Below are 26,594 nucleotides of genomic sequence, written 5' to 3'. Positions count from 1 at the left end.
CTATTTTCCCTTTCCATACTCTATTCTTTGCAAAGGAGTCTTTAAATCCAGTCTACACTCAAGGAGAGGATAATTATATACTTCTCAGGAGTGGAGAATAACTACACATATTGTTTCTTCCATTCATACTTAATTATGGGAAACAGAGGTAGTAACATTTACAGTAAGTCTCAAAAGGCAGACATTTGAGTGCTTACCTAAAGGAAAAAGTTTATTTGTTAATTACTCTTACCTACCAGTATCAAGATACCAAAGATCCTTGCAGCAAACTTGACTATTCAGTGCTTTTTTGTAGCCATCTCTTCCACTCCAAAAATACAATCGAGTGCCAATTGCAACAGCACAGTGGCCAGCTCTTGGTCTTGGTCTTGAATTTTTTTTATCTTCCTGAGAATCTGATACTAGGGTGGTCCACTCTGTTGTATCTGAAAAGATAGAAATATCCATGACTAATCTTTTGTTCTTAACAAAATTACAAAAATTACCTTATTAATAAAGTTTAATTCAATGAGTAACTCTTAAAAAACTCACCCAGATTTAGGTAAGAAAATGAACTGGTACATCTCCATTCACAATCATGAGGTGAAGTCTCAGTATTTTCCCCCTTATGTGGGACCCATCCACCAAAAATGTACATCCTGAGCAACAACAAAACAAAAACGTAAAGTAGCTTATTTCATTTTACTTCTTGGATTTGAAGTGCTAAGAATAGAAAACTCTCCTATCAGTTGACTCAGAGCTTCAGAACTATTCATTCACTTACCATTGTCAAAGTAATGGGAATAAGAAGATGAATAAAGTGGTCTTCTTTCAAGATTTTACAATTTTATGAAGCAATACAGAATCACAATTATTTCTCTCTGGCAAGTTACTTAAAGTGAAGAATATTTCAATTATAATATATTTAAAAATCAATATTGCCTATAATATACTAAGGGTACCTCAGTCAGAAAGATACTCAATTGATCTATGACATCCAAAGTCAAATTTAAAATTGTATGCATATAGTAACCGAAGAGGATTAAATTTCATATAACTTTGGTCATTGATATCACTTAAACAAAAAACTTTAAACTGTGTTCCTTTAGGGCCCTAGGAGTTCTTAAGACAAGCCTGATGGCTGCTGGAAGAGAAAGGCTCATCAGGCAGATATCAGGGCCCATGTGACCTGATGTCAACCAGAGATCTATTTTTTTTTTTATGCAAATCAGAGATTTTTTTTTTTTTTGAGACAGGATCTTGTCCTGTTGCCCAGGCTAGAGTGCAGTGGCATGATAATGGTCTGCTGCAAACTCAACCTCCTGGGCTCAGGCCATCCTTCCACCTTGGCCTTCCAAAGTGCTGGGATTACAGGTGTGAGCCACCATGCCCAGCCAGAGCTCTATTTTTTAAAATCCATTTTATTGTACTACCAGCTGGGCATGGTGGTTCACGCCTGTAATCTCAGCACTTTGGGAGGCCGAGGTGGGCGGATTACCTGAGATCAGGAGTTCAAGACCAGCCTGGCCAACATGGTGAAACTCTGTCTTTACTAAAAATACAAAAATTAGCCAGGCGTGGTGGCTGGCACCTGTAATCCCAGCTACTTGGAAGGCTGAGGCAGGAGAATCACTTGAACATGGGAGGTGGAGGTTGCAGTGAGCCGAGATCATATCACTGCACTCCAGCCTGGGTGGCAGAGTGAGACTCCATCTCAAAAAAAAAAAAAGAAAAAAGGAATGGTGGGAGGAAGAGATAAATCCTCAACTTCCATAGCAGAAAGTGAGCACATTATTCCCTGAATGAAAAAAAATATATATATCAAAGTAATAATATATGTGTGTGATATAGAGATATGGAAGTAAATACCTAAAGAATCATTTAACAGAGTTAAGAACAAATAAATGCTTGTAAAGCAAGTAAAATGAGGAAAGGTGCGAGCAAAGAACTGTGATTTTTCATAGAAAGCCTCATGGAATTCTATTACTCTTTTACATGCTATCAAATGCACAAAGTTTAACTAAAAGTGAAGAAAAAAAACAAAACAAGATGAGCCCCCTCTTCCACCAAAACTGATGCTAACTTATCAAGAGGAAAAGCAAAATCTATATTTTGCCCTTATGATCGTGGCCATGATTACTTTAGAAATAATAATGAATCTATATAAAAAACTTATTATGAAAAGGTTTATGAAACAACAGGCCATTCAATACCATTCATATTTAAACCTTTTTAACGCATAGATACCCATTATCTTCTAGAGAATCTGGCTCAAAACACAATAATACAATACAGACCGAAAATTCAGTCATACCACATTTTTTCATCCCACAAATTTCAGCGCCGAGCGACTGAAGCTTATCCTGTAGACTATTCACATCTCTCTTCTTCACTAATTTTCAATTCAGGTTGCCGGGACATGGCTCAAGCCTATATACACACAGTTGGGAGACACCGGAGGCGGACAGGTCAGGAGATCGAGACTAATCCTGGCTAACATCTGTGAAACCCGTCTCTATCCTAAAAATACAAAAATAGGAGCGAGGGGTGGCGGCGGCGACACAAGAAGAGAATGCAGCCCGAAACACCACCCTCACACAGTAAAAAAAATATTAACCAAGAACCGGCATGCACAAGCTGCTGGTAGGCTGGTCAGCGGACTCAGGAGGCTGAGGCAGGAGAACGTAGGAGACATTAGACAAGTGTTGGTGAACCCCGGGAGGCAGGAGCCTTGAGAGTGGAGCTGACGATTCCGTGTGCCCACTCGCACTCCAGCCCTGGGCGAGCAGAGTGAGACTGTGCTCTCAAAAAAAAACAAAATAAATAAAAATACATAATAAATATATATTACATATAAAGATGTAACCAGTAAGTTCAATTTTCTCTCATATATACATATTATATTTTCTTACACATATGACTAGCGTACATGCGTGTCTGTTCATAAGGAAGCATTTACTGGCTCTTTCATCTCCGTTTTCATTATTTCTTTTCAACTATGATATATAAGAGATTGTGAGCGGTTTTAGATTTTTAACAACTAACACATATATCTACAAAAACAACACATGCTACCTGTGGAACTACACAGAAACTAAGTGACAGAAAAGCTTTGACAGAAAACATATGCAGCTCAGCATTCTCAGATAGATGCCCTTGTTTGGTGTGTGTCCTTGCCAACGTTTCTACTTTATAAATGCTTTGAAAACACCTGGAGTCGCCAGTGCGCGGTGGCTCAGTCTGTAAATCCCAGCACTTTGGGAGCAAGAGGACGGGCGATTCACGAGGGTAGGAGAATCGGAGACCTGATCTGGCTAAGCACGAGTGAAACCCCCACGTATACGGTCTCTACTAAAAATACAAAAGGCTAGCCGGGCGATGGGTGGCGGGCACTCTGTAGTGCCCGAGCTACTCCAGAGTCCGAGGCATGGAGAATACGTGAACCGGAAGGCGGAGCTTGCAGTGAGCGTGAGATCCTGGCCCACTGCAGCTCCAGCCTGGGCAACATAGCAAGACTCCGCCTCAAATAAAAAAAAAAAATTATTTTCCATACAACTGCCAGTGACCCATTGTATCAAAGTGCACTCAGAATGTGTCACATCTCTCCTTCAACTTACACGTAACTTTCCTTGCTGCACTTAAAATAACTGTTAGATAATTCATACACGCGGACATTCACGGCCCTATGTTGTGTCATCTCTCTAAACCTCCCATTCCTACACTTTCCTCTTTGTTTACCCAGTCAAATCTGTTGCTAAACATGTCCAAGTATTCCCCATCTCAGACTCCTTCGTATGTGCATGTTCCTCTTCCTGCAGTGGTTTCTCTGGCCTTTTTATGTGGGTATCTCCTTCTCAACAGTCGAATATTACATTCCCACGTATCTCATCACAGAGCCTTTTTTTGCTACCCACCCTGAAGCAGCCACCACTCCCGGCCCAATACCTAACACCACTATTCTTCATGTATTTGCACATGAATTGAACAGAAACCTGACTTATTTTGTTAATCTGTTTCACTATTGCGTCATGTTCTCTGCTTGTCTGTCGTACCGGACCTCAGAATGTATAGTCTTTGTTGGAGAGCAGGGGCACTATCAGTCTTGTTTGCTGCTATTTTCCTCAGTCATTTAGAACAATGTGCTGCTATTCACAGCTGTCAATCAATATTTATTATATAATTGATGTGAGGTACACATTTTTTAAAAATTTGGGCCTCTAATAATAATTTTTTCCTCCTTTAGAGATGGGGGTCGTTGTGCTCTGACACCGCAGACCTGGAGTCAGTGGAGATAATCAGATGCTCACTGCAGGTAGACTCTTCAGACTCTGGGCTCAAGTGATCCCTCTTCGTCCTCAGCCTCCCAGAAGCTGGGACTGTAGGAATGAGCCCTACTGTAACTGCTAAGTTTTTTGTTGTGGTGAGATGGGGGTCTCACTATTATTTGCTCAGGGCTTGGTCTTGACCCTCATGCCCCAAAGTAATTCCTCCTGCTCAGCTTCCCAAAGTGCTAGGATTACAGGTGGTGAGCCACTGCACCTACCAGCCTCTTTTCTCTCTCAAAACCTTTTATTTTCAAATGAATTGTTAGGTTTGGCAGAAGAGTTGCAAGATAGTACAGGCATGCATAAACCCTCCTGGCCTCCGGTTTTCCACTTTTCTCCGAGCTTCCAATAATAGAAGGCACATTTGTTAAACTCAAGAAATTATTGTGTAATACTATTAACTCACTAATAGACAACTCAGATTCACTCAGTGTTTTTCAATTTATGTCTTTTTTTGTTCCAGGATCCATCCAGACACAACATCACATTCACGCTGTAATGTCCCTTTGTCTCCTCTCACTTTTTGATTATTTTCTTAGTATTTCCTTGTTTCCTTCGCTTTGAACTGTCTGATAGTACTGCTCACATATTCTTTGCAGAAGATCTAAGAATATACCTTCATTTGGGCTTGTCTGATATTTTATAAAATACAATAGATTAGACTGAGATTATGGATTTTGGGAGAATACCACCGAAGGTACGTTTACTTATCACATGATATTACGGAGTAAGATGATACTAACTATCACTATGATATTAACACTTGATCATTGATTAAGGTGGTACTTGCCAGGTTTCTCCCTGCTTGCAGGTTTATGTTAAAGCTACTATTTTCTCCTTTCCATACTCTTATTCTTTGCAAAGGAGTCTTTAATCCAGTCTACACTCAAGAGAGGATAAATTAATATCTTCTCAGGAGTGAGAATAATACTACATGTCATATTGTTTCTCCATTCCATGACTTAATTATGGGTAAACAGAGGTAGTAAATGTTACAAGTAGTCCTCAAAAGGCAGACATTGACGTGCTCTACCTAAGAGAAAAGTTTATTCTGTTATTAACTCTACTACCAGTATCAAGATACCAAAGATCCTTGCAGCAAACTTGCTATTCAGTGCTTTTTTGTAGCCATCTCTTCCACTCCAAAATACAATCGAGTGCCAATTGCAACAGCACAGTGGCCAGCTCTTGGTCTTGGTCTTGAATTTTTTGTTATCTTTCCTGAGAATCTGATACTAGGGTGGTCACTCTGTTGGTATCTGAAAGATACGAAATATCCATGGACTAATCTTTGTCTTACAAGAATTACAAATTACCTTATTAATAAAGTTTAATTCAAATGAGTAACTTTAAAAAACTCACAGGATCCAGATTTAGGGTAAGAATATGAACTGGTAATGTTTCTCATTCACATCATGAAGGTGAAGTTCAGAATTTTCCCCCTTATGTGGGACCATCACCAAAAATGTACATCCGGTAGCAACAACAAAACAAAAACGTATGTAGCTTATTTCATTTTACTTCTTGGATTTGATAGTGCTAGAATAGAAAACTCTCCTATCAGTTGACTAGAGCTTCAGACTATTCATTCACTTACCATTGCTCAAAGTAGATGGGAATAAGAGATGAATAAAGGTGGTCTCTTTCAAGATTTTACAATTTTATGAGCATACAAATCACAATTATTTCTCTCCTCTGGCAAGTTACTTAAGTGAAGAATATTTCATTAGTATATATTTATAAATCAATATTGCCTATAATATAACTAGGGTACGCTCCGTCAGAAGATACTCAATTTGATCTATGACATCCAAAGTCAAATTTAAAATTGTATGCATATATTAACCCCGAAGAGGATTAAATTTTCAAGTAATCGTTTGGTCAATTGATATCACTTAACAATAAACTTTAACTGTGTTTCCTTTAGGAGCCCTAGAGTTATTTAAGACGATAGTCCTGATGGCTGCTGGACAGAGAAAGCGCTCATCGGCAGATATCAGGGCCCATGCGACCTGATGTCACCAGAGATCTATTTCTCTTTTTTTATCGCAATCAGAGATTTTTGGTTCTTCTTTTTTGAGACAGGATCTTGTCCTGTGCCCAGGCTAGAGTGCAGTTGGCATGATAATGGTCTGCTGCAACTCAACCTCCTGGGCTCAGGCCATCCTCCACCTTAGGCCTTCCAAGCGGCTGGATTACAGGTGTGACACCCATGCCCAGCCAGAGCTCTATTTTTAAATCCATTTTATATGTTGGGGGTTTCAATGGAAAATTTCATTTTATAAAATGGCTCTTCAGTTAAAAAAAAGTATAAAAATGTATAAGATTTTGTTTAAATGTAAAGACCATCCTGTTTGGTTTTGAGTTTATTTAAAAAAAAAAAAACTAGGTTCTAAATTACAACAATCATTTCCTAAAATATTACATTTAAGGTAGAATCCCTGAAATAGTAACTATTTCATTAAATTCTGATTAAACAGTACTCCTAATTGTGGCACAATGTTGCACAAATAAGGGAATTTGTTGATGGTAGTAATAGTCAACATTTATGGAGTGCTCACTTCATACCAGAAACTGTTCTAAGCATTTCATATGTATTAATTCATTTTGTCTTCATTACAGCCTTGTCAAGTAGGTTTTACTTTAATCCACATTGTATACTTAAGGAAAGTGAGGTACAAACATATTAAATTTTCTTGCCCCAGGTCATACACGACAAGTGCCAAAGCTGAGTCTTGAATTTAGGCCATCTGGTTACAGAGTTTGTATTCTAACCATCAACTCTATATTGCCATCTAAAGCATAATCATTAAGAGCATGTGCCTCAGTACAAATGAAGCAATACCAAAAATATGAAAAAGGAAACAGTGAGTTAGGTGATTAGTTTGGCAACACCCAGGTTTACACTTACATAAAGCCTACTCTGGGCAAGGCATTATAAGGAATGCAAAGAAGTAAAAGAGAGAGCATAAGAAAATGGCATATTAAGTATTTTTGCTTCTACAGACAAATTATTTTAGCTCCAGTAAGCACAATCAAACTTTGTTAAGCTTCATAATCTATTTCTAAGAAACTACTAGCGTTACTTTCTTTGTGTGCTTAAGTTGTTTTAAAAAAAAACAAACAAAACAGAAGCAAAATACAAAAACCACCATACTTGTTTCCTATAACACTGGCTGTATGAAGGCTTCGTGGAAGTGGCACTGTCCCTTTAGTTTCTGGTTTTGACCACGACATAGTTTCTAAAAGTAAAAATATATTAGCAACTTGATCTAACAACTGTAAATTACTTCAACTTGCATAATTTCAAAAAATAAAACAAGGACTTACCAAAATAAAACAAAGTATTTTAAAACAATTATTTGAACATTATCTTAAACATTTCTAGCTTACATAAACTGCCAATCAGAAATCTATTTACACTTAATGTTAGTACAGTTAGCCCTCTGTATCCATGGGTCCTGCATCAATGGATTCAATTAACCACAGATTGAAAATATTCACAAAAAAACTTTGGTTGCACTGAACATGTTTTCTTTTTGTCATTATTCCCTAAACAATACAGTATAACAACCATTTATATAGTATTTACATTATATTAGGTGGTATAAGTAATCTCAAGTGGAGATGATTTAAAGTATATGGGTGAATACGCAAATATTACACCATTTTATATCAGGGACTTGAACATCCATGGATTCTGGTATCAGGGGAGGATTTTGGTCCTGAATAAATCCTCCACAGATACCGAGGGATGACTGTATTTGTAATAAATAAGTGTGCTTAGGGTGCCACCAATTTTGAATTAAGAATAATATTAGAGATTTTATCATTTAAAGTAAGAGTACACTGGACAGAAGATAGTCAAAGGTGAGAGGCACACTACCCTCCAATCATTCATTCCTAAGATCCCTTTAGAGAGAACTACTTAAGGGTTTTCTACTGACCACGAATAACATTGTTAATGCTACATTTCCTGTAGATAGGGTAACCATATAAAGTTATCATCCTGTACAGGACATTTTTCAGAGTGAAAGGGAGTATTGTACTATTGATAATTACACAAGACAATAAGCATAAACCAGAATCATCCCAGGTAAACCAGGACATACGGTAACCCTGTTTATAGAACGCACAAGAGAGTTACTATCATAAACCAAACATTCATTTTCTCAATCTGATTTATCAGCAACCATTCATATAACACATCAGCCGTCCCTGGGGCCACAAGTGCTAGTTATAAATCTAAGTACAACTCAATAAATACTGCAATCAATAATATTTTTCAAAGCATCTTTTAATTTGCCTTATTCCTGAGCCTGAATGAAGTTAAACTTACCTAAGTCAAGCTGCCATAGGTCATCCAGGCGAGCACCACACATTCCACCAAAAACATACATTTTTGGACTTCCAGAATCTTTTTTGCAATATATAACAGCTGTGTGGGATTCTCTTGGAGAAGGCACAACCCCTTTAGTCACTGGAATGCTCCAGCCCACAACACCAGAGCCATGCTGTAGCTCCAACTCATAAAAATCATTTAAATATCTAGGATATCATAGGAAAAATTAAAATATTCAGATAATATATACTCTTTATTTGCATTTTATTTCTATTTATAAAGATAAAATGTGCTTACTATGAAAAGTTCATATAGTACAGAAAGGCATTAGGAGAGCAGAAACCCCAAACCTCATTCATACAATACATACTTATCAAACACTACTATGTACCAGGCACTCTTCTGGAGCTCAGTAGTGAGCAGAAGAGATTAAAAATAATTCCTGTTATCATTTAGCCAACACTCTTATCAATGACAACTTGTCAACTGTTGGTGTTAAATCATAGCTACAAATCCTCTGACCCTCTTCCCATCAGGAAGTTGGGTCTATGTTCCCTTCCCTTGATTCTGGACTGTTTTGTGATTGCTTTGATTAATAGGGTATGGTGAAAGAACACTATGTGACTTCTGAGGCTGCATTGCAGAAGGCCTAAACGGCTTAAGTAGAATACTTACTCTTGGAATCCTGAACCGCCATGTAAGAAGTGCAACTCCCATAAAACTACCATCTGGATGGCCATATGTAGGTATGTAGGGTGACAGAACCAGCTGAGTCTGTCCTTCAGCCATCGCAGTTGAGGCATCAGACACAGAAGTAACCCCTTCAAGACTTCTCAGCTGAGGGCCCAGCCATCCCTCCTGTGGCCTATCTAAATTCCTGACCCACAGAATCCATGAACATAATCAAATGGTTATTATTCTGCATCACTAAATTTTGGGGCAGTTTACTGTATGGCACTAGATAACCAGAACAATCACTATTGAAAATATTTTGGTAAATATCCCTTAAGACACCTCTGTCTATGGATAAACACATATGGATAAATGAGGCATACTAAAAATACTGCTTTGCAACTATTAAAATTTTCATTATATTGTCATAGCAATGTCCTACATAGTTTTAACTTTAGAAACTGGCAGTAAGTTTCATGCATGTTTTGAAGTTTTGAGCAAAATGACTTTTGTAGAAATTTATTTCCTACAAAATTATTATTCAAGTGTAAGGGCAAAAATTAAAACATTTCAGGACATATAAAACTTCAAAGTTTAGCTACATAATTGTTTTGGGGAAAATAATTCTAGGATGTTATCTAGGAGAAAGAAAAAGAAATACAATACTTTGAATAGGCCTGGTGTGGTGGCTCATGCCTGTAATCCCAGCACTTTGGGAGGCTGAGGCGGGAGGATCACGAGGTCAGGAGATCGAGACCATCCTAGCTAATACGGTGACACCCCGTCTCTACTAACAAAAATACAAAAAACTAGCCAGGCATGGTGGTGGGCGCGCCTGTAGCCCCAGCTACTTGGGAGGCTGAGGCAGGAGAATAGTGTGAACCTGGGAGGCAGAGCTTGCAGTGAGCCGAGATCACACCGCTGCACTCCAGCCTGGGTGACAGAGCGAGACTCCGTCTCAAAATAAATAAATAAATAAAAAATAAAGAAAGAAATAATACTTTGAATAAGAGAAATGGTAGTAATTTGTGGTTACATCTAAACTGATGTTGAAATCTGTGGTTATAAGATCTAAATAACCACTAAGAAAAACTTACTACTAAGTTAATTTTAAAATTTATCATAACCTGGATTAAGATTCAAAATACATGGAACATACAGAAAAGGAGGTAGGCAAAAGAATGTTAAAATAAAGACAGTAATTTATTCCCAAGGTTAACAGGATATTTTCATTTTAAATGTGTTAATTTCCAAGCAACTAAGGTATGCACAAAATTAGCACATATAATTCTTAGATCACTAGAGGGAAACAGTCAAAGAAAAATAATAAATAGGGGAAAAGTAAAGAAATGGGGGAAAAAAAAGCAAAGTATAGTATATAGAAAGCAGTTAATAAGATAGTTTAAAAAAAAAAAAAACAGGCTGGGGTCCGGTGCAGTGGTTCACACCTGTAATCTCAGCAGTTTGGGAGGCCGAGGCAGGTGGATCACCTGTGGTTAGGAGTTCAAGACCAGCCTGGCCAACATGGTGAAACTCTGTCTCTACTAAAAATACAAAAATTAGCTGGGCGTGGTTGCAGGCGCCTGTAATCCCAGCTACTCGGGAGGCTGAGGCAGGAGAATCACTTGAACCCGGGTGGTGGAGGTTGCAGTGAGCTGAGATCGCACGGCTGCAGTCCAGCCTGGGTGACAGAGCGAAACTTCGTCTCAAAAAAACACAAAAAACAAAAAACCCCCACCATAAACAATGTCAAAAGAAAAAAGGACAAACTTAAAAAGTTTAGCACAGGTTGCAGAAAAAAAGGTCAAATTTTCCTAAAACCAAGATAATGACCACTCACACAACAGACACAGATAAAAAGATATAAACTGACAGTTCACAGAACAGGAAATAAAAATTACATAAACATATATATACATACAGACACACAGACACAGACGTATAAACATGCACGTACACGAACACTCATATACATATACATATGCAAATGTTTTCCTTCATCACAACTTAGCAAAAAATCTGGCATAGGCAAGAAAAGGGAGGGAGGGCAACAAAGCAGTGTAGATGGAAAACACAAAACACAAGGGCAGAATAAAACTGCCCTATTATAAGACAAAGTCTGATCAGGGTTGGTGGTGGGGGCAGAAATACAGAGGAAACAAAATACAAGAACCCCAAATCTAAGTATAAGTGATGAAAATCAAGGATAATATTAACACTATCTTAAAATAATGTGGAATAGGCTTGAACTGTTGAGAATGGACATCAGCCAGTATGCTATCCAGTTCATACTGGCTATTAGCCCCATTTACAAAAGATAAATCTACAACAAAACGATGTACACAAGTTGAAAATTAGATATACAAGAAACAAAACACAAATCCACAATCACGGTGGGAGACTTGAGCATGTCACTCAAAAGTTGATGAGACCTAGACTCACAAAATAAAAAGCTTTGAACATTTATTTAATAGAGCCAGGTGCAATGGCACATGCCTGCAGTCCCAGCTACTCAGGAGACTGAGGTGGGAAGATTACTTGAGCCTAGGAGTTATCCAGCCTGAGCAACACAGCAAGACCACATCTCTAAAATCAATAATAATAAATACATAAAACATTGATTTAATAGATAAACAACCTTGCACACAGTCAAGAACTCATGGTCTTAATGAGCACCTATGGAATCACAAAAATTGACTGTGAAATAGACACAAACATCTTTATAGACTCCATTTCCTGACCACAATATAATAAAACTAGATATTGGCAATAATAACAAAACTTTCCACTTGGAGATCTTTAAAAAATTGTAGCAAATTACTTTTAAAGAGAAAATAGAAATCAATGACAATAAAAGCAGTATGTATCAAACCCTATGGGATACGGCCAAAGATAGAATCACATGAAAATAACACTGAAAAATGAACTAAGGAGCATTGAAATTATTAGAAGTTAGAAAAAGCATTCAAACTACTAGAAGTTTAAAAGATGCTGGGCGTGATGGCTTTAGCGGGTAATCCCAGCACCTTGGGAGACTGAGGTAGGAGGACTGCTTGAGGCCAGGAGTTCAAGACCAGCCTGGACAATCTGGCAAGATCCTGTCTCAACAAAAAATTTAAAAATTAGCGAGGCATGGCTGCATGTGCCTATAGTCCTAGCTACTTAGAAGGCTGAGGTGGGAGTATAGCTTGAACCCAAGAGTTCAAGGCTGCAGTAAGCTATGATTGTGTCACCACACTCCAGCCTGGGTGACAGAATGAGATCCTGTCTCTAAAAAAAAAAAAAAAGAAAAAGAAAAAAAGGTTAGGAATGAAGTTGAAAGAAATGGAATAGAGTTAAAAGTTAAAGAAAATAAAAGAAAACAGTCAATAAAACTAAAAAATGGCTCTTTGAAATAAATAAAATAACAAATCACTAGCAAGTCTGATTAGACAATACTAACACTTAGGGATAAGAAAAGAGATATAACAAAAGATATAGAGATTTTAAAGATAGAGAGAATTGTCTTTATAACTTTAAAACATTTTTAAATAAATAATTTTTTTTTATTTTTAAGACAGGGCTTATTACATTGCCCAGGCTAGATTTGAACTCCTGGGTTCAGATGATCCTCCTGCCTCAGACTCCCAAGCAGCTGGGACTATAGGTGTGTACCACTACACCTGGCTATCTTATAACTTTTAGAAATAAATTTAAAAATCTAGATAAATGGGTAACTTCTCAAAAAAAAAAAAATTACCAAAAATTACAAAAGGTTGAAAACCTAAATAGACCAATACTTAAAGAAGAAATTGAAAAGGCAATCAAAGATCAAATACCAATCCCAGGTAAATATGGAAAATTTCTACTAAATATTCAAGGAATTACGTTATTTAAATATAATAAAAGATGGAGGGCTTTCCATGACCTCAGAACATAACCCTGATTATGTTTTCAAGGATAACATAATCCTGATACTCAAATCAGATTACAATAGCACCCTACTCCCCCAGATAATACAGGCAAAATCGCTAATAAACATAGGTATTATAAATAAATGTTAGAAATGTGATTCAGCAAAGAAAAAATTCACAAAATTCATAGATTAAAGGAGAGACACAGTAAGCTGCAAAATGAATTTAAACTATCTCAATATACATTTCTTGTTAAAAAGAGAGAAAAGGCCGGGCGCGGTGGCTGAAGCCTGTAATCCCAGCACTTTGGGAGGCCGAGACAGGCGGATCACAAGGTCAGGAGATCCAGACCATCCTGGCTAACACGGTGAAACCCCGTCTCTACTAAAAGATACAAAAAACTAGCCGGGCGAGGTGGCGGGCGCCTGTAGTCCCAGCTACTCGGGAGGCTGAGGCAGGAGAATGGCGTAAACCTGGGAGGGGGAGCTTGCAGTGAGCTGAAATCCGGCTCATTGCCCTCAGGCTGGGGGACAGAGCCAGACTCCGTCTCAAAAAAAAAANAGAAAAGAAAAGAAAAGAAAAGAAAAGAAAAGAAAAGAAAATGTCCCTAATGTTATTAAAATCACATACCAACAACCCATAGCAAATGCCACAATTAATGATAGAAAGGTAAATATATTAATGAAAAGAATAGAGTATAGAGCAAGAATCAACAAATGTTTCCTGTAAAGGGTCCAACAGTAAATATTTTAGGCTTCACAGGCCATAAAATCTATTGTAACTACTCAACTGTGCTGTTTCAACATGAAAGGTGCCAACAGCAATACAAAATGAATGGGGATGGCTGTGTTCCAATAAAACTTTATTAATATAAAAAGACAGCAGGCCCACAGGATATAGTTTGCAACCCCTGGTCTAGAAAGCCTAGAAAGACACATTTATACAATAAAGATATGACAGAGATGGAATTTCAAATCAATAGAAAAAATGGCTTATTTAATAAATGGTGTTGGGAAAATTAAAAATCAATTAGGAAAAGAAAAAGCCTCACACTAGTCACAAAAGTATATCACAAATGTATTAATGTTCTAAACAGAAACAAAACTATGAATGTACTAGAAGAAAATACAGAAAATTTATTTTTATAATATTTCTGAAGGAGAGTCTTTCAAAGCAAGATTCAAAACCAGAAAGCCATAAAAGAAAATATTGTCAAACGTGATAAAACTAAACTGAAAACCCTTTTTAAAAAAAGCAAAGTAGGCTGGGCACAGTGGCTCGTGCTTGTAATCTCAGCACCGAGGCAGGCAGATCATGAGGACAGGAGTTCGAGACCAGCCTGGCCAACAAAGTGAAACCCCGCCTCTACTAAAAATACAAAAATTAGCTGGGCGTGGTGGCAGGCGCCTAAAATCCCAGCTACTTGGGAGGCTGAGGCAGGAGAATCACTTGAACCCAGGAGGCAGAGGTTGCAGTGAGCCAAGATCGCGCTACTGCACTCCAGCCTGGGCGACAGAGCTAGACGCTGTCTCAAAAAAAAAAAAAAAAAAAAAAAAAAAAAAAAAAAAAGGCAAGAGAAGACTTAGAAAACACATCTGGAACATATGAAAAATATGTATGTAAAGAACTCCTAAGGATCAACAGTAATAAAAAAATTGAAATCCATTTAAATATTAAAAATAATCAATGAATTCAGCAAGGTCACAGGATACAAGATAAATAACAAAACCAACTGTATTTCTATATACTAGCAATGAACAATCCAGAAATGAAATTAAGAAACTAAATCGGTTGGGTACAGTGGCTCACGCCTGTAATCCCACCGCTTTGGGAGGCCAAGGTGGGTGGATCACAAGGTCAGGAGATCGAGACCATCCTGGCTAACATGGTGAAATCCAGTCTCTATTAAAAATACAAAAAAAAAAATTAGCCAGGCATGGTGGCGGGTGCCTGTAGTCTCAGCTACTTGGGAGGCTGAGGCAGGAGAATGGCCTGAACCCAGGAGGTGGAGCTTGTAGTGAGCTGAGATCGCACCACTGCACTCCAACTTGTGCGATAGGGCGAGACTCCACCTCAAAAAAAAAAAAAAAGAAAGAAACCAAATCGATTCATAATATCCTCAAAAAGAATAAAAAACTTAGGAATACATTAATCAAAATTAGAAAGAGCAACACATACATTGAAAACTACAAAATATTGCTGAGAGAATATTTAAAAGATTTAAATAAATGGAGAAACATCCCATGTTCATGAATTGGCAGACCCAATATTACTAAGATGGCAATTCTCCTCAAACTAATATATAATCAATGAAATTCCTATCAAAATCCCAGTAAGGGCCGGGTACGGTGGCTTATGCTTGTAATCCCAGCACTTTGAGAGGCCGAGATGGGCGGATCACGAGGTCAGGAGATCCGAGACCATCCTGGCTAAGACGGTGAAACCCCATCTCTACTGAAAATACAAAAAATTAGCCGGGCATGGTGGTGGGTGCCTGTAGTCCCAGCTACTCAGGAGGCTGAGGCAGGAGAATGGCGTGAACCCAGGAGGCGGAGCTTGCAGAGAGCCGAGATCCAGCCACTGCACTCCAGCCTGGGTGACAGTGCAAGACTCCGTCTCAAAAAAAAAGAAAAATCCCAGTAAGCCTTTTTGCACAAATTTTACTTTTTTTTGAGGGGGACAGAGTCTTGTTCTGTTGCCTAGGCTGGAGTGCACTGATGTAAACATGGCTCACTGTAGTTCTGGCCTCCTGCTCTCAAGCAATCCTCCTGCGCTGGCCTCCCATGTAGATGGGACCACAGGCACATACCACTACACCCGGCTAATTTTCTAATGTTTTGCAGAGACAGGGTCTTGCCATGTAGCCCAGGCTAGTCTCAAACTTCTGGGCTCAAGTGATCTGTTGGCCTCAGCCTCCCAAAGTACTGGGATTACAGGTGTGAGCCACTGTACCTGGCCAAATCACATTTCTGATTAAAAAATAAAACAAAACATAAAACTTATATCCAGAATATATAAAGAACTGTTACAACTCAATAATAAGAAAACTATCAATTTCAAAACAGGCACAATATTTGAATAGAAATTTCACCAAAGATACATGAATGGCTAAAAAGCACATGAAACAATGTCCAACGCTATTAATCATTAGGGAAATGCAAATTAAAACCACAATGAGGTACCACTTTACTCCCACTAAGATGGCAACAATAAAAAAGACAGACAATAATGACTATTAACAAAGGTGGAGAAATTAAAACCCTTATATATTGCTGGTGGGAATGTAAAATGGTGTAGTCAGTTTGGAAAGCAATTTGGTAGAATTTCTTAAGAAGTTAAACAGGTTGAGGTGGGAGGATCACTTGTGCCTGGGAGGTGGAGGCTCCAGTGAGCTGACATTGTGCCATTGCACTCCAGTCTGGGTAACAGAGTGAGACCCTTTCTCGAAAAAAAAAAAAAAAAAATAGATAGATCTGTATGGAGAATCGAATTAATGTGTTCCCATTCTTTCCCAGTAGGCAGAGTATATATCCTTAGACCACTAACTCTGGCCTTTGCCATATGGCTGGCTTTGACTAACGGAATGTGACCAGAAATGAATGTGTGCTTTGAACACGGGCTTTAAAAAGCATTGTACGTAATTGTATGCACCTACTGGCCCTCTGAAGTAGAATAACCTTGAGAAGACTGCCCCATTATAAACAATAACCTAACAAAAGCTAATATATGAAAAAGGGTACATGAAAAGTGTTACATGAAAAAGGTTCCAAAAGATGTACATCAAATTGAATTATGTGTATCTGCCTATGTTGGGAGATAGTGCTGTTGAAAGAACATTGTACACTTTCCAATTTCTTGACTTTTACCAGTGTTATTTTAAAACCTGTTTAATGGAAAATTTTTTTTAAAAGACATATGTTAAAAGTAAAAGTACTGGCCGGGCGCAGTAGCTCACGCCTGTAATCCCAGCACTTTGGGAGGCTGAGGCAGGCGGATCACGAGGTCAGGAGATTGAGACCATCCTGGCTAACATGGTGAAACCCCATCTCTACTAAAAAAAACACAAAACAAAATTAGCCGGGCATGGTGGTGGGCGCCTGTAGTCCCAGTTACTCGGGAGGCTGAGGCAGGAGAATGGCGGGAACCCAGGAGGCGGAACTTGCAGTGAGCCGAGATCGCAGCACTGCACTCCAGCCCGGGTGATAGAGTGAGACTCTGTCTCAAAACAAACAAACAAAAAAGTAAAAGTATCTGGATTACTGTGGTGGGATAATTTTTTTTTCCTTTTCTACAGTTTCCAAATTTTCCATGATATTTTAGTATTTCTATATTTTAANTATTTTAAAAACCTGTTTAATGGAAAATTTTTTTTAAAAGACATATGTTAAAAGTAAAAGTACTGGCCGGGCGCAGTAGCTCACGCCTGTAATCCCAGCACTTTGGGAGGCTGAGGCAGGCGGATCACGAGGTCAGGAGATTGAGACCATCCTGGCTAACATGGTGAAACCCCATCTCTACTAAAAAAAACACAAAAACAAAATTAGCCGGGCATGGTGGTGGGCGCCTGTAGTCCCAGTTACTCGGGAGGCTGAGGCAGGAGAATGGCGGGAACCCAGGAGGCGGAACTTGCAGTGAGCCGAGATCGCAGCACTGCACTCCAGCCCGGGTGATAGAGTGAGACTCTGTCTCAAAACAAACAAACAAAAAAGTAAAAGTATCTGGATTACTGTGGTGGGATAATTTTTTTTTCCTTTTCTACAGTTTCCAAATTTTCCATGATATTTTAGTATTTCTATATTTTAAAACAGTTTGGAAAAAAAGTTAAGATCCTACCATCAGTCTAATGCAAGTAAAAAGACATAACGGTTAATAACTCTACTGTATTATATGCTATGGCAACTTGAAAGTGCTTTGAAAATTACACCAATGATCTTATTTCACTATCACAATGACACTGTAAAACAGGTATTTAATCACTCCCATTTCACAGCGAAGGAAACAAGCTTAGATTATTTGCTCTAAAGGACACACATGATAAGCGCTGAATCAGAAAACAGCCCTTTGGACTCTAAATCTCCAAAGCTTGAGTGCTAGAATGACAATGATCAAAACACTATGTGAATATTATTTGGGCTTAAAAAGAAAAAAATATTGCAGCCATAAAAAAGAGTGAGTTTGGCCAGGTGCGGTGGCTCACACCTGTAATCCCAGCACTTTGGGAGGCCCAGGTGGGTGGATCATGAGGTCAGGAGATCGAGAACATCCTGGTTAACGCGGTGCAACCCCACGTTAGTCTCTACTAAAAATACAAAAACTTAGCCGGGCGTGGTGGTGGGCGCCTTTAGTCCCAGCAACTCGAGTGGCTTAGGCAGGAGAATGGCATGAACCCAGGAGGCGGAGCTTGCAGTGAGCTGAGATTGCGCTACTGCACTCCAGCCTGGGCAATAGAGCGAGACTCGTCTCAAAAAAATAGTTCATGTCCTTTGCAGGGACATGGATGAAGCCGGAAACCATTATTCTCAGCAAACTAAACTAGCACAGAAAAAGAAAACCAAACACTGCATGTTCTCACTCATAAGAGGGAGTTGAACAATGAGAACACATGGACAGAGGGAAGGGAACATCACACACCAGGGCATATCGGGGGTTGCAGGGCAAGGGGAGGGAGAGCATTAGGACAAATACCTAATGCACGCAGGGCTTAAAACCTAAATGATGGGTTGACAGGTGCAGCAAACCACCATGGCACATGTATACCTACATAACAAACCTGCACATTCTGCACATGCATTCCAGAACTTAAAGTAAAATAAAAATAAAAAATAAAAAAAGAGAAAGTCTAAAAAAAAGAAAGAAAAAATATACTACCATTTGCCACAGCATGGATGGAGCAGCAGGACATTATGCTAAGTGAAATAAGACAGACACAAAGAACAATATTGTATTATCTCATATGTGAAATCTTGATTTTTGTTTTGTTTTAACAAAAAAGGTAAAACATATAGAAACAGAGAACAGTGGTTACCAGGGTCAGGGTGGCAGGAAGAGAAGGAAATGGGGAAATGTAGGTCAAAAGATACAAAGTAGCAAATACATAGCATAAACAAACTGAGAGATCTAATGTACAACATGAGGACTACAGTTAATAATAATGCATTGTATTCAGGATTTTTTTTTTTTTTTTTTTTTTTTTTTTTTGAGATGGGGTCTAACTCTGTCACCCAGGCTGGAGTGCAGCAGCATGATCTTGGCTCACTGCAGCTTCCACTTCCCAGGCTCAAGAAATCCTCCCACCTCAGCCTACCGAGTAGCTGTGACCACAGGCGCGTGCCACCATGCCCAGTTAATTTTTTGTATTTTTGGTAGAGATGGGGTTTTGCCATGTTGCCCAGGCTGATCTCGAACTGCTGGGCTCAAGCGATCCATCCACCTCGGCTTCCCAAAGTGCTGGGATTACAGGTATGAGCCACAACGCCCGGTGGTGACTACAGCTGCTCATGCCACAGGCAGAAAAAAAATGGGTAACTATATGAAATGATGGATATATTACCACTATAATAACCATTTTTATATATATATATAAAATATCTATCTTATACCATCATGTTATATACCTTAAATTTACACAAATAAAATTTATTTAAAAAAAAACCCACTACATGGAACAGTACAATTCCCCAAAGGAAAGAGGAATTCTTTGCAGACAAAACCAACATTAGCTATAATAGGGGTCAACAATGTAGATATCCCCATTATTTACAATCTGTGTCAGCAAACTACATCCTGTGGACCAAACCTGCCTACGAGCTGTTTCATAAAGGCTTATTGGAACTCAATACACAAACAAACAAACAAATAAAACACGATGTGAAAAGAAAAGAGGTAGTGAATTAATTCTGTTTGGGAAAAAGGAGGAAAGAATTGATTGTAAAAGTATTTGCTAGTGTGAACCACTCTAACAGCTTCCTGTATAAAACATGGATATGATAGCTTTCATTTTACAGTCAGAGTTTCATTGCCAAATTCCCAGAGAAATCTAATTTTAAAATAACCATCTGTTACTTTTCATTATCATTTATGAGGTAGCTAAAATGCATAATGGCTCAATATATACAAATATATTGATACAAGCAGTTACATTAATATTAATTTAATAAGATGATTTCTCATTAGAAAAGACACAGTTTTTTGGTTTTTAGCTCCAATGCTTTCTGAAGACACAGTTTTGAAAATAAATATGCTCCAGGGACTAAGGAAAACACAAACACACACAAATTTGTCCACTGTTAGACTGAAATGCAAAAAGCTAAGCATCATCCCTTTTAAAAATTAAAGATGGAAAAAATAAAATGTTCCTACTCTAAATCATAAAATATGCATTTGGTCTGAAAGAGTCAGCATACCTGGGAACATTATTGTTTGAATCTTCGCTTTCGTTTGCCAGGCCACCAAACAAATAGCATTTGTTACCATATAAAGAGAAGCTATGTCCAAGCCGAGGACAAGGAGGTAAACCAGAAGGAGGGGGATGGGGTTTCACTTTTTTCCATAACCAACGACTTGCCTAAAAAAAAAAGAGCACAAATACAGTCAAACAAAATCAAGAAAGCACGCCTATATTGTCAATAGTGCAACATCATATCAATACATTTTAATCCAAATCCCATCAGAAGGCACTAATAAACTACTTTTGGGACAAATGACAAATAACAAGCTAACTTCTGGAATTAAAATATATGTTCCAGTAGACATTCAAGTTACTATTCCATATTCACAGATTTCCACAATGGCAAACTAACCATATAATAATAAACTCCAACAGTTCTAAAGTATTTTCCAAATGAAAAATAAAATATTATACATAGCTTCAAGATTAAATGTAATTTATACATTCTTACTTTCTGAAATAAGGTAATCCATGAATGGTAAATATTTTAACCTTTTAAAGGTAAACATAAAGCTCATTTAACAAATAAAATTCCAAAACGTATTCTCTGGCCATGGATGTTTTCTTTAGCTGAAATTATTTTTGCAGTGAGTTGCTTGTAAATAGGTATAACCACTCACATCTGCCAATTAGCAGATACCTGCATGATCACCACCCTAGGGATAAGGCACAGGTCAGGAAGAAAAGTCAACAAGGGCTATGAGTCTGGTTTAATAAGAGTCAAATTTAGAAAGGTTATGGGAAACTGTTACTCCTCTTTTGTATGTATTGTCAAGGTGGGAGGTGTAGCAAATATTAGTATGAGGGTAACAATTTCTAAAACACAAAAGCAGTGGTTATCAAAGTATAGCCCAGGGGCCAGGCATGGTGATTTTCCAAATGTGGAAAGTTTTATTCAAAGTTGTGAATCTGTCAGTTGATGCCAATGCCAACTATCCCTCTGTGAGTCCTGCAGTACTTAATACTTAAGAACTTGCGGCAGAGCACGGTGGCTCACGCCAGTAATCCCAGCAGTTTGGGAGGCCCAGACGGGTGGATCACCTGAGGTCAGGAGTTCAAGACCAGCCTGGCCAACATGGTGAAACCCTGTCTCTACTAAAAATACAAAAATTAGCTGGGCATGGCGGTGCGTGCCTGTAGTCACAGCTACTTAGGAGGCTGAGGCAGGAGAATCGCTTGAACCCAGGAGATGGAGGTTGCAGTGAGCCAAGATCGCACGGCTGCAGTCCAGCCTGGGCAACAGGGCAAGACTCTGTCTCAAAACAAACAAACAAAAAGTATACTCTAGAAACCAGGAGCATCAGCAGCTGGGAACTTGGTAGAAATGCAAATGCTTATCACCCACTACTGACTCAGAAACTCTCTGGGTAGGACCCAGCAATCTGCGTTTTCACAGGTCCTCCAGGTGCTCCTGTTGCAGGCTAAAGTTTCTACTGCACTAAGATACAAAAACTTAAGTATATAACATGTACAACTGATACTAAGTAACAGGTATCTTGATGTTATAAATGTTGCACTGGGTATGGGAAAAAGACTTGCCAGGAAACTTTGGCTTTTAAGTGAAGTGGAAACATTTTCTATAAAGCTATTAAATGTGAAGTTTACATTACTTGAACAATGTTAAAATGTATTAAACAATGTTAGTAATGTTGCAATCTTTTGAAAAATTATGAACAATATCATTATTAAAGCCTCAGAATGAAATAATATTAAATACACTTACTTGTAACTCATATAACTCATTGCTGTATCTTCCATATTCAACCATACCCCCAAATACTAATATTCTGGTACCATCACAGACAAATCCATGGGCAGCACAGCCTGGAGGGATATCTCCTCTAACAGCTGGCAGAAACCACTGATTCGTTGCTAGTTGCCAAAATAAAATTAAAACTGATTATAACCAACAACGGTTATCACATACTATCAGCAAGTACTTTACATATATCATCATTATCAGTGGGTCTCAACTGGGGATGATTCTGCCCCCCAGAAGACATTTGGCAAAGTCTGGTGACATTTTTAGTTGTCACAACTGGAGGGGGCTGTTACTGGCATCTAGTAGGTAGAGGCAGGGATGCTGTCAAACATCTTACAATGTACAGGGCAACACAGGGCAGCTTCCCCCGACCTCGACAAAGAATTACCTGGCCCAAAAGGTCGACCGTGCTGCTGTTGAAAAACCCTGATCTATATCATTTAATTCTTATAAAACCCCTGCTGGGTGAGTATAAAAATCTCCATTTTACAACTGAAAATTGTGAAGCTAAAAAAGGTTTGGTAACTTTAGCGCTGATCCTGGGAAACTGGCAGAGCAAGATTCAAATCAGGTCTAATTTGTTCCAAAGCCAGGGTTTTGAACACTAAGACCAAACTGTCAGTAACTTTTTAATTTCATATGCTGGGGCGCTGGGAGGAGGGTGAAAAAAAATAAAATTTCTCAGACTCCACTATTTTGTTAACCTTCAAATTATTCCTGTGATTAAACTGTTTCGTCCAAGAAAAGTTACCGGGCATGAAGTAGACCCAAAATTCCATCACTGTCTTTACACCGAAAAGATTTCTTGTGACAGCCTGAGCATTTACAAGGGGGAAAAAAATTAAATTCCAGTTTCCTTTCTATTCCACAGAGGTCCTCAAAGAGAGGGGCTCCTTGCCCAGGGACACTTGTGATCTGCAGTGGTGCTCAAGTTATGACAGTCCTCTTTCCGAGGGCCAGTCCAGAAGAGCGCCCACACCGAGTATGCAGACACAAGGCCGCCTCACCACGTCCCCGCCGGTTTAGAGCACGGCCCACGGAGGGGCTCCTGACCGTTACCTGCCAAACACCGGGTTGTATTTGAGGCGAGAGTGCCAGAAGGCCTCTCGTTTTCCCTCCTCACCCCCTAGATGTAGGCAGGTAGGCAAAGACGGGAAAGGCCCGACGGAACTTTGGTTTGGAGTGGGTTTTGTTTTTGACAGGGGCGAGATTTCGGGGAGTGGCCCAGGCAGTTGGACACGGTCTTCTGTAGCCTGCGTCCTCCAGCCGGCCTGGGGCGGGGGCGTCTGGGATCCCCCGCTTGAAGACCGGTGCACCCCGCTCGGGGTCCGCTGCGCCCCGCGGGTCCTGAAGATCCAGAGCTGCCGTCCGGGACAGAGCTGCGGGACCCGGGCCGCCCGGCCGAGCCGCGCTCCCCGCCGCCCGCCCAAGGAAGCAGTGACCGGGCAGTGACAGCTGTCAGGGCCGCGGCCGCCGCCTCGCCTCCCCTCCCCCTCCGCGGCTCCCGCAGGCGGGGCCGACGAGCCACCGATGCGCTTACCCGTGTTGTAGACGTGCAGCTCATCCGCGATGCCCTCATTTCCCCCTCCAAAGATGATCATCAGCTCCCGGATGGCCACCGCTCGGTGTCCGTGTCGGGCGCGGGGTACCGGCCCCGTGAAGGAAGAAACCCGCCTCCAGTTGAGGAGGCTGGGAGCCGCCATCTTCCCAACCCCCGCCCCTCTGCCCACAATGCACCGCTCCTGCCTCAACCCGCTGCTCCCTGGGGAGGGCGGGGAACCGCCTCCAGCTGTGCTGGGGTCACGTGGCCGCGGGCGCCGGGGGCCAGGCTGGAGGCCCGCCGGCAGGGGAGAGACGTTGGGGAAGGGGGGGTCCTGAGAGGGGAGCCCCACCCCCACCCCAGGCGACGTGTCCAGCGGCCACCCGGGGCAATGCACCTTAGGGTGGAAGGACACTTGCCATTGACCACGTCTCGGGTTCCCACCCAGAGCCTCCCGTTAGGTATTTTGGGGAGAAGGCACAGCATCTTCCTTTACGTCCACTTTAATTGAGCATCTAGGATGTGTGGGCGAGGCAGTCTCACAAGCAACGTGAGAGAAGCTCGGGTAGAGGTGCGAAGAGCTGGGAGCGCAGGGCGGGGACCTCGCATGGGAGGGTGCGGGCGGGAGCCCGCCTCGCGAGCCCGGGCTACGGCCGCTTCTCCCGACCGTGACTGGGACCCGGGCAGGGAAGGTCGCTACAAAGCCTGCCAGGGCGAACCGAGGGCAGCTTTGTGGGGAGCCATGCCAGGAAGCTTGGGAACCGTGAGCTACAAGAGGTATTTTTGGTTTGTTTGGCTTAAGCAGAGAAGAGATGATTTGTAGGTTTCTGTTTCATTGCTAGCTAACAAGTGAGGGCTGTCCACAGCCAGGAATGCCTGAAGTAACTCACGTAATCCATCCAACAATCCAGTGAGGTGGCTCCTGTTGTCTCCCTTTCGTGGATGGAGAAATGAGGCACAGTGCAGTTAAGTAATTTTCTGATGGACACAAAGGAAAGGTGTTGAAAAAAAGATTGGGGCCAGGATTCAACCACGGGGCTTCTGATTCCAGAACCCCCAAGCCCTTATACCATATACCATACTGCCTCTGATAGCAGTCATATCCAACCATTGTACAATACTGCCTCTGATAGCAGCCTTACGCAACTCTTTATTTTTATTTATTTATTTTAGATGGGGTCTGGTTCTGTTGCTGGAATGCAGTGGCGCTATCAGAGCTCACTGCAAGCTCCAGCTCCTGGGCTCCAGCGATCCTCCTACCTCAGCCTTCCAAAGTGCTGGGACTACAGGCATGAACCACCGCACCCAGCCAATGCAACTCTTAATAAGGCCTAGCTGCCCTGTGATTTGATCCTATAGGTAATCACACAAGTCCATTAGGAGTAAAATTGCACTGCATATGGGATTCATGCCAAATGAGTAGATTTTAGCTGCTCTTGCCACAGAAACACAAAGAGGGTTGGTGGTAACTATATGAGATGATGGATATGTTAATATGCTGCTCTATAGTAACCTTGTGACTGTCTGTATCAGCTGTCCCCTACCTTTTTGGAACTAGGGACCGGTTTCATGGAAGACAATTTTTCCACGGACTTGGCAGGGGAGTGGGGGGTATGGACTTGGCAGGGGGTGGAGGGTATGGTTTCGGCATGAAGCTGTTCCACCTGAGATCATCAGGCATAATATTCTCATAGGGAGTATACAATTTAGATCCCTCCTATGGGCAGTTCACAGTAGGGTTCGAGCTCCTCTGAGAATCTAATGCGCGGCTAATCTGACAGGAGGCGGAGCTCAGGAGGTCGTGGGGGTTCCGAACAGGCCGAGGACTGGTTGCTGGGGATTGGAGACCCCTGGTCTATATGGTATCATAACTTCATATTGTATATCTTTAAAATGCACAAGTTGTTTTTTAAAAATTTAATTGAAAAAGGACTGGGCACAGTGACTCACACCTGTAATCCCAGCACGTTTGGAGGCTGAGACAGGAGGATCCACTGATCCCAGGAGTTCGAGACCAGCCTGGTCAAGATGGTGAGATCCTATCCCTATTTTTATTAAACAAAGATAAATAAGGCTGGGCGCGGTGGCTCACGCCCGTAATCCCAGCACTTTGGGAGGCCGAAGCGGGCGGATCACGAGGTCAGGAGATCGAGACCATCCTGGCAAACGTGGTGAAACCCCGTTTCTACTAAAAATACAAAAAAAATTAGCCGGGCGTGGTGGCAGGCGCATGTAGTCCCAGCTTCTTGGGAGGCTGAGAGAGGAGAATGGCATGAACCCGGGAGGCGGAGCTTGCAGTGAGCGGAAATTGCGCCACTGCACTCCAGCCAGGGCGACAGAACGAGACTCCGTCTCAAAATAAAATAAAATAAATAGAGATACAAGTCCAGTGGAAGAAAAAATTGAAAGCAATTTAAATCCCTACCTCAGATTCTCAAGAGGTACTGAAAGGAGAATACACTGTATAGTAAATTTCCTAAAGCTCTTTTTTCCTCATCTTTTACCATTTTCAATTTCTCTTATATGCTTCATTCACCCAACTCCCTTAAACCTCAGCATGCTTCTCCACCTTCTCATTCATCTAAGCTTCTTTTTGAAAGAGAACTCTCTACCTTTTTTTTTTTTTTTTTTTTT

The 26,594-nt window shown here is 40.5% G+C and overlaps 2 protein-coding genes across 7 annotated transcripts in view; one reads left to right on the top strand and one right to left on the bottom strand.

Annotated features, from left to right (window-relative positions):
- HCFC2 (host cell factor C2) overlaps positions 1-24,222 on the bottom strand; it is a 48,492-nt gene extending 24,270 nt beyond the window's left edge. Inside the window, exons 1-7 of the mRNA XM_017895297.1 lie at positions 23,961-24,222; positions 22,382-22,530; positions 20,615-20,775; positions 8,644-8,852; positions 7,462-7,546; positions 532-638; positions 237-425 (exon numbers count right to left, since the gene is read on the bottom strand). Of these exons, the coding sequence (XP_017750786.1) occupies positions 237-425; positions 532-638; positions 7,462-7,546; positions 8,644-8,852; positions 20,615-20,775; positions 22,382-22,530; positions 23,961-24,123 (1,063 nt within the window). The 5' untranslated portion in view covers positions 24,124-24,222. The remainder of the gene's footprint in view (positions 1-236; positions 426-531; positions 639-7,461; positions 7,547-8,643; positions 8,853-20,614; positions 20,776-22,381; positions 22,531-23,960) is intronic.
- Positions 24,223-24,253: 31 nt separating this feature from the next.
- The window catches only part of GLT8D2 (glycosyltransferase 8 domain containing 2), a 75,752-nt gene continuing 73,411 nt past the window's right edge, over positions 24,254-26,594 (top strand). For 2 of the 6 annotated variants that reach the window (XR_001889778.1, XM_017895307.1), the window contains exon 1: positions 24,254-24,737. The gene's annotated coding sequence lies outside the window, so the exon portion shown is untranslated. Of the gene's footprint in view, positions 24,738-24,901; positions 24,926-26,594 lie in introns of those variants that run through there. The other 4 variants (XM_017895310.1, XM_017895309.1, XM_017895308.1 and 1 more) reach the window with 4 other exon arrangements.

The sequence above is a fragment of the Rhinopithecus bieti genome, unplaced genomic scaffold (assembly GCF_001698545.2).
Source record: "Rhinopithecus bieti isolate Rb0 unplaced genomic scaffold, ASM169854v2 scaffold_24306, whole genome shotgun sequence".
Taxonomy (NCBI): Eukaryota; Metazoa; Chordata; class Mammalia; order Primates; family Cercopithecidae; genus Rhinopithecus; species Rhinopithecus bieti.
This window is presented reverse-complemented; position numbering and strand designations above follow the sequence as displayed.